The sequence below is a fragment of the Moschus berezovskii genome, chromosome 9 (genome assembly GCF_049115385.1).
Source record: "Moschus berezovskii isolate FMDL1 chromosome 9, NW_MosBer_1.0, whole genome shotgun sequence".
Classification (NCBI taxonomy): domain Eukaryota; kingdom Metazoa; phylum Chordata; class Mammalia; order Artiodactyla; family Moschidae; genus Moschus; species Moschus berezovskii.
Genome location: NC_142468.1, coordinates 88,252,247 through 88,265,295, shown reverse-complemented (window position 1 = coordinate 88,265,295; position 13,049 = coordinate 88,252,247). Strand labels below are relative to the sequence as shown.

The 13,049-nt window shown below is 48.3% G+C and overlaps 1 protein-coding gene across 1 annotated transcript in view; it reads left to right on the top strand.

Annotated features, from left to right (window-relative positions):
• MEGF11 (multiple EGF like domains 11) overlaps positions 1-13,049 on the top strand; it is a 387,229-nt gene that overhangs the window by 189,190 nt on the left and 184,990 nt on the right. The window contains exon 5 of the mRNA XM_088839921.1: positions 946-1,038. Within this exon, the coding sequence (XP_088696047.1) occupies positions 946-1,038 (93 nt within the window). The remainder of the gene's footprint in view (positions 1-945; positions 1,039-13,049) is intronic.

The window sequence follows — 13,049 nt, the reverse complement described above, 5'->3', positions numbered from 1 at the left end:
CAAAGGGAGAGAGAAATAATCTCCCTTTCTCAAACTGCTGCCAATAAGCCTTCTCAGTAGTGGGGTAGTTGATGGAAACTATGCTGCTATTGCCTCCCAACTCAGGAGGCTGTAGCATTTGCGTGATAAGAAATTGCCAGGCACTTTCTAATTACAATTATCATCATCATGGCTGTCTCTCTTAATTACTTTCTTATAATTAGCTGTTGCTTTTTCCTCAGCATTTGTGTACTTTGCAGATTTGCTGACATTTGAGAGCCCCAAAATAGGGCCATTTGGGGAGGAGGGCAGAAAGGTGGGGAAAACGTGAGGGGAACAGATTCTTTTCAGGCAACCTGATCAATGTGGGGGCCTTTGCAGAAAGAAATTGGGGAAACCGAAAGGTGGGTCATTTTATGAGCTGATGGGCAAAGAGAGCAGGGGTGGGGATGTAGGGATTGGGCTTTGTGGAGGGTCTTCTAGTGTTAAACCTTGGAGCAAATACCCTTTTTAAAAACTCGTTCTGTCTTCCTTTATTCAAATGTATATTCTATGAGATCAGAGTCCATGTGCATGAACTGTCCAGATTCCTATACTCTTGCCATCCCCATCAGCTGTTTTTTTTGTTTGTTTTTTTTTTAAAGACGTCTTCTAGTTTGATAGCCAAAAATGAGTGTTTCCTTTTTTTGGAGGAAATAACTCTTGAAAAGTCACAAAGCTGCCATTTCTCAGGCTTGGGTTTCATTTTAGGAAACAAGGCTGAGATGAAGCACACCCTATTGAATCCTTTTCAGAGTTAATTAAATAACCCAGGTCAGGAGTAGCTTGCTTTTCCCTGAAGCCAGAGATGCGTTCTGAGCATCCATGGGCCCTGGGGCATCTTTACAAAGTGGATTGTGCTCCTTGACCAGATGGTCGGTTTTCACACTGTTCTGCTCTTCCTCCCTCTCTTCTCACCTCCGACAGCCTTGTGTACAGAGGAGTGTGTGCACGGCCGCTGCATCTCCCCGGACACCTGCCACTGTGAGCCTGGCTGGGGAGGGCCTGACTGCTCCAGCGGTGAGTCTGGGGTCTTTGGGGTTTGGGCGGGGCTAAAACTCTGGCTGGGGAGGGGCCGTGCGTGGTTGGATGCTGAATTCTTTGTTCTGGGCTTGGGGTGCCTAGGCAAATGTGGGCATCAGGGAGGAAGCATACCTACATGATGGTACTTGGGGTGGAGGGCTCTAGGGGCATGGGGGTCATGGCTGGTGAGGGTCTGGAGGGGCATTGCGTGTTGTGTGTGTGGGGAACTATGCAGTCATCTATGGATCATCTTTGCCTGATCCAAAGGCTCAGTGGGTGCTCACAGCGACTCTGACTTTTGATGGATGAAACACCTCTGAGTAAGGTCTTTGAGGCTTAAAGTGAAATTGAGATGCCACCCATGGGTGTCAACCCAGGAGGTCACAGTGGTCAAGGTTTGGTCCTCAATATCGCTGATCCAAAGGCTCAGTGGATGCTCACAGCGACTCTAGGGACTGATTTAGGAGACTGGTGGGCCCTGGGATGCCTCTGTGTTCCCCGAAGGTAGAAGAATGGCATGCTTGTAGGGGGCGGTTACTGTGTTCTTACCTCCGTCTGGGCAGACCGTTCACACTCCCTGGGGGAGGCTCTCGAGTGAGCATGAGTGAGGCGGGTGCTCTTGGGCTGACCGAGTGACCCACAGCAGCACAGGCACACCTCTACTGTGGGGCTGGTGGCTGAATGCTCAGGGAATTCTGCCAAGAGCCCAGCTGAAGGCGCATGCTTCCGCTTTGACTCATTTTCCCTACACCCTCACAGATAGCCCTCTTTCCAGTGGCACTGTTTGGGATCAATGGTTGGCTAACGTCATGGTCTTACTTGATTCCAAAGAGTAAGAGTCCTTGATTAGTGTTAAAGCCCAGTTTCCTTCCTGCTTTGAGCTGCGATATGGTGTCTTTCTGTGTGTGACTCGAGTAGGTAACATAGCTAAGCTGATCCAGGAGGGGTCTAAGCCCTATCAGTGACCCGTCTTAGGGAGTCACCTCCCTGTTCTGCAATGGCCATGACAACTTGAAGAAGGAATGTTGGGTTCACACTGGCCCAATATGGTACCCTTGCTGTTTTCCACTCTCTGCTGGGATGACATCTTGTCATGGTTCTTTCTTCCAGGGGCCTTGACTGAAGTCTCCCTTCCGTCCAGTCTATGGGAACTTACTAGGCAAAGCAGACTATTGGATGTGGTTTTGTTTGGGCTTTGTTTGGGTGGTGCTCTAGGCTTGGGGAGCCCAGGGTCAGTTTGGGGTGCTCCAGAGACTCTCTCTAATGTGTGGGGACCTCTGTTGACTGTAGTATCTTCTTCCTTCCACCTATTTCCCTGCTTTGAGATAAGTTGTGCTGAGAAACAGGGCAGGGACTCCCCCAGGCAATGAAAAGTACACCTGAGGGACCCGTAAGATAAAGAAATGTGTTCAAGCAGTCTTTCTGTGAGCCCCAGAAACATATTGGCTGGAATGTTTGAGCTTTTCCCCCCTCTTACCTTGTTCTGCTTTGTGTAACTTTGCCTACAATGAATCTTTGATGAGGAACTATCTAACTCAGATTCGGTTAACCCTTCTGGGACAGGTTTGCTCGCTGTTGCCAAATTATAGTGTCAAAGGCGGTCTGCTGGAGGTTGAAATACAGCATGAGCCTGCGGGTCCTGACTGCACACAAATCACCACCCGCACGAATGTGTTTGACGCTCACGGTTTCTGGACTGTGGTGGCTGTGGGACCTGGAGGGTTTTTTTCAGACAGAGTCTGTCACTTCGGGTTTCCTTCCAGTCCAGTGAAAGAAATGGAAGGGCAGCTGCCTTTGATCAACAGGACTAGGCAGTCTAGAGTAAATCTTGTGCCTGGAGTGTGTTCACCAAGCATGTAGCCCTGTTATTTTACAGTGTGAACCCAAGCTGCCCAATTGCCTTTCCCAATTCAGTCATCAGACTTGGTGCTGAGCAACTTGCAACCTGTTTCCTCAGTAAATCCACCCTCGTGGGTTCAAGAGCCACCACCTTTGCATCTACTCAAGGCATGTACTCCTAAACTCACAGAAAGTCTTAAAAGATGAATTCCAACCCTCTTTTGAGAGATGGGAGCATTGAATGAAGGGAATTCATAGATTCCCATTTTCAGAATCATTCAGAGCACTGACCGTTTAGATGCCCCGCCAAGAGATTTCCAACCACTGCTTGAATCCCTCTATTAACAAGGAGCTCACTGCTTCCTATGGAAGGACATTCTGACTATTGAAAAGTTTTCCCGCTATTAAGTTGAAATCTGTCTCTAACTTCTACGAGTTGGTTCCCACCCACGATAAAGGCCAGGGCTGGGTGTTGGATCTCCATGACCATCCTTACCATATCTGTACTTTCTCTCAAAGAGCTTCAATTCAGTTCAGTTCAGTCGCTCAGTTGTGTCCGACTCTCCGCGACCCCATGAATCACAGCACGCCAGGCCTCCCTGTCCATCACCAGCTCCCGGAGTTCACTCAAACTCATGTCCATCGAGTCGGTGATGCCATCCAGCCATCTTATTCTCTGTCGTCCCTGTCTCCTCCCACCCCCAACCTTTCCCAGCGTCAGAGTCTTTTCCGGTAAGTCAACTCGTCGCATGAGGTGGCCAAAGTATTGGAGTTTCAGCTTCAGCATCAGTCCTTCCAATGAACACCCAGGGCTGATCTCCTTTAGAATGGACTGGTTGGATCTCCTTGCAGTCCAAGGGACTCTCAAGAGTCTTCTCCAACACCACAGTGGACAGCAAATTGTGTGTGGGCAGATAGTCTTCTTAGAGCAATTGATAGCAGTCATTGAAACCGTGCAGGTGACATCAGAGTCTCCTTCCACAGGTCAGACCTTCAGGTATTAGAGGACAGCGACCACCTCCTTTCCCCCAGTTTTTCTTTTCAGAGCGCCTTTGTTTCTTAGATGACACTGACTAAACTTCCTTCTCTGTTCAGTTTCTCTCCATTGGCTGGGGCCTTTATTCCCCTTGACGGTTGTTCCTAGATCTGACCACAGACGCAAGCTCGTATGGAAAGGTAGATGTAGGTCCCCGTTATTGAATTTTACTATGCACTCGGAACTTTATTCATCGTCTGAGTTACTCTTTGCAACAACCCTATGATGTGAAAATTATTATTAGCCCCGTGTTACAGAGAGAAAGTTGAAACACAGGGAGGTTAAAGGACTTTCAAAGGACACACTAGTAAATGATGAAACTAGGACTATTGATCAAGCAAAGTCCTAAGCCTGGACGTGTAATTATTATGCTCTCTTTCCTTCTGGATGCTCAGCCTCTCTTAATGCAGCCTGAGGTTGAAACAGGTCCTTGATGAGAAAGCCTAGCTGCTCACAGGGGAAGGAAGGCTCTGCTTGAACGATGTGGCCCTGGGATACTGCTGTGGAGGTAGATGAATCAGCCATGGCACACACATTGTGAATCTGTTTACTCCAAGCAAGATGACCCTCCTTGCTGTTGTGCCTTTGGATGCCTGTCTGCCTGTGTGTGCTCTGTGGCACTTTAGGGACTTCATGGGGCCCGTGTCAATAGGGATGGGCATCTCCGCCAGCGCAGTATGTATATCTGGAGATTTCTGAATGGAGTCTCTCATTTGCATGTCTATACATGTGACATACTTGCAGAAAAGCTCGGACTTTTTATTTAGTCAAAGGCATCATTCTTGTTGGTATTTTTTTCTGATTCTAAAAACATACCTGCATGCTGTGTGCTGAGATCGCTTCAGTTGTGTTCAGCTCTTTGCAACCCTATGGACAGTAGCCCACGAGGCTTCTCTATCTATGGGATTCTCCAAGCAAGAATACCGGAATGGGTTGCCATACCCTCCTCCAGGGGATCTTCCTAACCTAGGGATCAAACCTACATCTCTTATGTCTTTGCATTGGCAGGTGGGTTCTTTACCACTAGCGCTACATGGTTCCTGTTCATGTTTGAAAGAAAATTCAAATGGCACTGAAAGTATAGACAAAAAGTTAAACCCATACACCCAGTGATAACCGCTTCTGGCCTTTGAGTAGTCGCCTTCCCTGTTCTTTGTCTGCCTGTTTGCTCTTAGAGCTAGATGAGGACACACTTTCATTAGATCAAATGTAACTTGGATGTTACATCAAATGTAACTGTATTCTGTAACTTGCTTTTTAAATTCAACTTATATCATGTACTCATCTCCTTATCAATAAACATGAATCTCCCTTAAAAATTTTTCATGGCTGTATAGAATTTCATTCAATGGATTACTAAAAGTAACCAGTCTCTTGGTGATGGACATTTAGGCTGTTTCTGATTTTTCAGTATGTTAGGCTCATCATCTTTTATCCAAGACCTTTGTTCCCTGTTGCTTTCAAAATTTAGATTTTTTTCAGAGTTCAGGAAAGTTTATGGTGACTAGATCATATATGACATATGCCTCCAGGGGAGTTTGGGCAACACCTTGGGATGAAACATAGTAATATTTCTGAAGTGACATATGACCGATGACATCTAGTGACGTATAGATGATGTATAACCACAAATGGCTTATACAAAGATTTTTGCCTCTAAATGAAATTTGGAAAATTAAAAAAAATTCTTTTGGATTCTTTAGAGATTTGGGGGTTGTGGACCTATGGATAAGGGGCTGTGATCCTGTGTGAAAATGCTGCCAGGATTCTTCCTGCACATGTATCTTTGCCCACGTGTTCCAATTTCATTTTAGGATAAGTTCCTGGAAGTGGCAGGGAGGATTATAAAGATCCGTCTTTTGCCTGCTCCTGCCCTCTGTGGTTGCCAAGGGATTTATGACTTTGGTAGACATGAAAGAGATGAATCCAGTAGTAGGATGGCGGGGGTGGGGGGGTACCTTTTCATTCTTTTACAGACTTATAACCCCATAGCCTAATTTCTTGAAGTCCTGGATGAATTTCTTTCTGCTCCATAAAGGAAATAAGGTGATGCTGATTTTTCTGGTAGGTAGACATGTCAGCTATCATGGATAATTCCAAGATGTTAGATGAACCAGTATGGGCAAATGGAGTGGCTGTATGCTTGGTCATAAACTTCCATCCTATATAATAATGAAGAGTAAAAGGATGAAATGTCAGTTTACACTGAATAAAGACGACAGAGTGACTCTTATTAAATTGCACTAATCTCACAAGTGGAGATAAAAAGAAAAAAAGTTTTGCCATATTCAATATCTAGCTTTTTAAAGTAATTAGGAATATTAAAGCACTGACAATGATTGAGATAGAAACATTATTCATAACTTTTATTTCCGCACTGGGCAATGGTCCAGTATATTTCATTTATGAGGTTTCAGCTGTAAGGAGAAGGACGTGAGCCAATTCCTAAATTAAATATGCCCTGTTAACTTTTATAAATGATACCCAAGAATCAACTTGGAAATTTCAGCCTTCATTGTATTATTTAATTATTGTATTTCTTGGGTCCTGCTTCTCTGCCTCCCTTCCCAAGGTGCTTTGCAGTTTGGATTCTGGGTTATAGAGTGGCATTTTGATTTTGGTTTCAGGCCAACCCAGAAGGGAGGATGGTGGGGGTAGACATAGAAGCCCCATGCCGCTGCTTTCTCCACAGTCGCCCATAGTTTTAGATTCTACTGAACTGATTTTACCCATGTTCATAGAGTGCAGGAGAGTACAAACTCATTGCACACCCTCTCACTATTTGTGGAAACTATCCCGCCCACCCTCCAGGCCTGATGCTCAGCGTGAGACAGGACTGCAGAGCAGGCCCGAGGAATGAAGGCAGCGGAAGCCACTCTGGGCCACTACCAACAGCAGCTTCTGCCAAGTCAAATGTGTTCCTGTCTTGAAGGTGTGGGGACCCCTGGCTGACTTGGCTTTCTACTATCCTTGCAGATGAAAATATAACATTTACCAGCTCAGAAATAATCATACTCCTCAACTAGCCAGGGACTCTCTAGGTCAGTCCTTTTCAAACCAAGATATCTATGTGCTAGGGATCTGTGTGTATGAAAATATGCATAGCATAAAGGTTACCATCTTAACCATTTTAAAGTGTGCAGTTCTGTAGCCTTAAGGACATTCATGTTACTGTGCAACTATCATTATCATCCATCTCCAGTGCTTTTTCATCTTCCCCAACTGAAAATCTCTATCCATTAAACACTAACTTCCCATTCCCCACACCCCCCAGCTACAATCAACCACCATTCTATTTTCTCTCAAAATTTGATGACTCTAGGTACCTCGTGTAAGAAAGATTATATAACATCTGTCCTTTTGTGACTGGCTTATGTCACTTCGCATAATGTCTAAAAGTTGCGTCCATATTGTGACGTGCATTAGATCTTCCTTGCTTTTTAAAGCTGAATAATATTCCATTGTATGTATATACTGTCTTTTGTTTACCCTTTTACCCATCAGCGGACACTTGGGTTGCTTGTACTTTTTGACTATCTTGAACCATGCCGCTATGGATGTAAAAATATCTCTTCACATTCCTGCTTTCACTTCTTTTGCATAGGTAGCCAGAAGTGGTTTGCTGGAGCATGTAGTAATTCTATGTTTAATTTTTTGGGGAATCACCATACTATTTTCCACAGGGTCTATGACATTTTACATTTCCATTAGCCAGGTACAAGGTTCTAATGTCTATATAACCTTGTCAATATTTGTTAGTTTCTATTTTTATTTTGCATTGGTTTGGCCAGAAAGTTCATGTAGGTTTTTCTATAGCATCTAACGGAAAAACCCAAATGAACTTTTTAGCCAGCCCAATATAACTGTCACCCTAATGGGTGTAAAGTAGTATCTCACTGTGGTTTTGGTTTGCTTTTCCTTAATCATTGGTGATGTTGAGTCTCCCTTCGTATACTTTAGTGCCCATTTGTGTATCTTCTTTGGAGAAATTTTCATTTTTTTTCAACTGGGTTGTCTTGTTGGTACTAAATTGTAGGTGTTTTTTATATATCCTGGATGTTAATGCATGATATGTGATTTTAAAATATTTTCTCCCATACCATGGCTTGCCTTTTTACTCTGTCGTGACCTTTGATGTGGAGAAGGCAATGGCACCCCACTCCAGTACTCTTGCCTAGAAAATCCCATGAACGGAGGATCCTGGTAGGCTGCAGTCCGTGGGGTCACTAAGGGTCGGACACAACTGAGCGACTTCACTTTCACTTTTCACTTTCACACATTGGAGAAGGAAATGGCAACCCACTCCAGTGTTGTTGCCTGGAGAATCCCAGGGACGGGGGAGCCTGGTGGGCTGCCGTCAGTGGGGTCACCCAGAGTCGGACACGACTGAAGTGACTTAGCAGCAGCAGCAGCAGCCCTTTGATGCACAAAACTTTTAAATTTTTATGAAGTCCAATTAATCTTTTTTGTTGCCAGTACCTTTGATGTCATATCCAAGAAATTATTGCCAAATCCATGTCATGAAGCTTTCCTCCTATGTTTTTGTCTAAAAATCTTATAATAGTTTCAGCTCATGCAAGTAGATCTTTGATCCATTTGGAGTTAATTTTTGCTTGTAGTATAAAGTAATAGTCCAACTTCAGTTTTTCTGCATATGGATATTAAGTTTTCCCAGCATCATTTGTTGGAGTGACTTTGGTAGCGCTAGTGATAAAGAAACCCACCTGCCAATGCAGGAGACATAAGAGACTCAGGTTTGATCCCTGGGTCAGGAAGATCCCCGGGAGAAGGGCATGGCAACCTACTCCAGTATCCTTGCCTGGAGAATGCTATGGACAGAAGAGCCTGACAGGCTATAGTCCATAGGGTTGCAAAGAGTCAGACATGACAGACTTAGCATGCATGCTTGAAGCTATAGAGTTAAAAATTTCACCGTGTAATGGCACATTAGTTACCTGAGCAGTGATTACTCTGAGCCTGTTTTCCCATCTATAAAATGGGAAGGTCAGCATGGATATTTCAGGTCTAAAATCCAGGATGCCATGTTTCTGGAAAGTGAAAATCCAGCATCATCTCACCTAATCAAGGGCCCTCATGCCCTTCCAGCTGCTGACCTCTGGAAGTTGTCTGCTCTTCCCAACACCCCTCTCCTCCATGCATAGCCCTCCTGGGATTCCAGGACCTAGAAAGGACTGAGGGTGGGGTTGGTGGGCAGCCCTGAATAGGGACAGTGACTCGTACCCTTGCCTCCCCCAGGTGGGGGCACCTGGGGAGCCTTGGCTGCCTCCTCTGGGAGGGATGCAGAGGGGCATCCTGCCAACCCGGAGGCTGCCGCCCACTCAGTGTTTTTCTCCTTACACGAAGCCGGCTGTCAAGGTTAAAGCAACTTCAGATGAATCACCAAAAAAAGCAATTACACTCGCTGTTCCCATGTGCTGCTCTGCCCAGCCCGCGGCCCCTGGCAGAACCGCCTGGGCCGCCTTCTGCCGGCATCTGGTGCGCCCGTGGGCCTCCCCGGGCCGGTGGGCTCCATGTCAGCGCACGCTGGGGCGCAGTCACCGTGACGGGGACAGAAGGGAGCTGCGGACGTGGCAGTAAATGCTTTTTCAAGGTCTGTGTGTGAGAGGGGCTGCTCTTCACCACAGAATTCTAATTTTAAACAGAAAGGTATTCAGTAGCCAGGCTAGTGCTGTGCTGGCTCTGTGTTCTCTGTCCCTTGAGTTCCATTTAATGTGCATGTATTGACACACATTGGAGAAGGAAATGGCAACCCACTCCAGTGTTCTTGCCTGGAGAATCCCAGGGATGGGGGAGCCTAGTGGGCTTCCGTCTATGGGGTCACACAGAGTCGGACACGACTGAAGGGACTTAGCAGCAGCAGCAGCATTGAGTACTACTCAGAGGCCCACGCCGCCGGGGTCTGGGGCTGGAGGTGGGTATTAGGAACGAGGAGGGCATGGCCCCCATCCTCGAGGAACTGTGAACAGAAGCCAGACCCACAGGTTCAGAGAGGAGGCAGGAGGAAGTGTTGGGAGAAAGGTTCTGGCTTTGATGGGAGGTGGGGGACCGAATGGTTCAGGAAAGCCATATTGGGAGGAAGGAAGGAACCAGGTGTGTGCTGTGTCCCATTTTGAAGGAAGAAACTGAGGCACGGAAAATGATACCCCAAGGCCCCACTGCTGGTGAGCATCCAAGCTGGGTCTGTCAGACTCTCCCCAGGCCACTGTGGGTGGGCATTGAGGGTGGGAAGGTGAGAAAAATAAATGCCAACTCAGTTGTGAGGAGTCTGTGATAGAGGCTGAAAGAGACTTGAGCAGGGTTAAGAGGGACTTCCCTGGCAGTTCAGTGGCTAAGACTCTGAGATCCCACTACAGGGGGCCTGGATTCCATCCCTGGTCAGGGAACTGGATCCCACAAGGTGCAATAATGAGTTTGCATGGCTCAACTAAGGATCCTGTGTGCCTCAGCTAAGACCCAGTGCAGATAGATAAGTAAATACATTTAAGAGACATCAATCCAGCCCCATCCTGAGTCCTGGGGGTGCTGTGGGCTGCAGGGGAAGGGCAGCAGGAAGATAGATCTGCTGGCCTCTCCATCTCTCTGTCCTCGAATGTCATCACCTCCCCCTCCCCCTGCCTCCCTCTTTTTGAGACACCCTGGCCATGGGTCTGCTCTGGAAGCCGGTAAAGACAATGGTTTCATCCCCTCCAGAGCTTGTTTCTTCCAAAAGTGTCTGCCAGGAAGAATGGGAAATGATGGGGAGCAGATGCTGGGGGTGCTCTACTCTCATGGGGGTCCAGGCAAGCGTGGAGGTGAGGCTGAGGCCGGGCAGGGGCAGCCTGTGGAGACCCTCAACCGCAGGACTGAGGACAGCTGGTCCTCCCACCCTCCTTCCACCCGTGGACCGGGTTGTTCTCTTGTGACAATGCCCACAAGGAAAGGAGGGGAGACCTGCTGAGAGAGCCCCCTTCCTGGGTCCAAGGGAGGCAAGTCATGGGGCAGAAGCGGGTGTGGGACCACTGCTCCTCCTGCTCGTTGGGAGAAGGCAGCATCCCAGGGCTTCGGCCCTTCTCCCTCTGACTCTCAGACCAGGGGACATGACAGGACCAGTCAGTGCCCTCTGAGCAGGGTCAGGGGTCAGCAAAGCCTCGGCACATGTGGCCTATACGGAACGTCAGGTTTTGTACCTGAAGCAGCTGGAAACCAGGTGGCCTAGTGTTTGTGTGTGAGCTGCCTGTTCAAGGGGCTGTCAGCCAGGGGGAGGGAGGTACATTCTGCCCACCCCAGCTCTGGCCATCTGGCTCCCTGAGAATGAAATAAATAAATGACATGCAGTGAGCCTCAAGGACTAGGAGAGGAAGGAGGGTGGGAAAACCTGTCTCAAATGTGACAAAAGCAGAACAGAAGAACAACAACCAAGCTGGCATCATTGATTGGGACTGGCAGGCAGTGCCACCGCCCCTCCAGAACACCGCTCAGGCATGGAAAGGACCCTGTGCACCCCCCATATATGCGCGCGCACACACACACACACACACACACACACACACACACACACACACATGGTCTGTACTTCCAGGGTGGGTTCAGGGGCTGGGTCTCCATGGGAAACACAGTTCCCAGGGGAAGGGAATCATGAACTGCTCCCACCCGCACCTACCAGCCTGGAGGACTGGCCTGGAAGCCTGACAGGGAAAAGAGGTGTGCATTCCCTCTGGAGTCAGGGGCTGACTGATGCACTCTCTGTCCCACTCTCTGAGACCTGCCCCCACCCCTGAGGACTTTGAGTTCCAGCCCAGTCAGCCCCAGCCCAGACCTGCTGTGCACCGGGCACCACGCCAGACCCGGTGGACGTGATGACCTCATTTTATCTCCCCCTGCCCCATGAGCTGGGGATTATGACTCCTGTTTTGCAATGGAGGAAGCAGAGGTCCAGAGAGGTTTAGCCATGCTCTAAGGTCACTCAGGACTTCCCTGGTGGCTCAGGGAAAGAATCCACCTGTCAATGCAGAAGACTGGGGTTTGATCCCTGGGTCAGGAAAATCCCCTGGAGAACGAAATGGCAGCCCATTCCAGTATTCTTGCCTGGGAAATCCCATGGAGAGAGGAGCCTGGCGAGCTACAGTCCATGGGGTCGCAAAGAGTTGGACATGCCTGAGCAACTGAGCAACAGCAACAAGGTCACCCAGCTATTCCTGAATGTGTGTGGAACTGTGGAGAAGGTGGCCTTTGAGACTGACCGGGAGAGAGGTCTGGGCTGGCCTCATACTCAGATTCTCGCCTAACTCCTACCCAGCACTGACTAAACATACTGTCCTATTCATTATTGTTTGTTATTACTATTTCTATCTTTCAGCTGAGGAAGCTGAGGTTCGTCCGTAGAGGTTAAGTAGCTGGTCCCAGGGCACACAGCGAGTCAGTGGCAGAGCCAGGATTCGAACCCAGGCCGTCAGTCTCTGGCAACCACATTCGCCCCTCTGGTTAACCCTTCTTTCCAGGGTCCTCTGCCTTCCCTCTCCAACCCCTCCCACACTTAGGAGGTGGAGAGATAGCTACAATGCAAACCTGGGTCCGGTCACTTCCCTGCTCCCTTCTGCCTGCCTGGAAGTGCCCAATTCCTTGCCCAGGCCTTTAAGGCCCCTCTGGGTCTGATGCCTCCAGGCTTTCAGCCTTAATTCCTTCCCAGGACCACCACCACCACCCCCTCCTCTCTTCTAGCTTCCCTTTATCCACTGACCCATTGTGCTTCTGCCTTCGAAACCCAGTTCAGGCCCTGATCCCCATAGACCTTGACTGTGTGTACAAAACCAGTGTGGTCCACGCCACCCCGGATGCTTGTTGTTTGATTGTGTGTTTGCTCTCCTTCCAGCCCCCAGGCCCGGAGACCTTCCCGTGGCAGGGCCCAGCTCTTCCCTGTCACCGTGACCCCAGGACCCGTGTGCTACAGGCACCGTGCACACTCAGCCGGGGCTGATTGGGATCAGAGGGTTTGCGCCCCCTGTTTATCATGTTTTCATTCTTCCAGAAGATGCTCTGGTGGTGGTGTTTGGACCAGGGAGGGGTGTGGGGTACTGGGATGGATGTTCGAGAGTATTCAGTTTCATGTCCCTTGATCTTCCAAAGTTTCTCACGT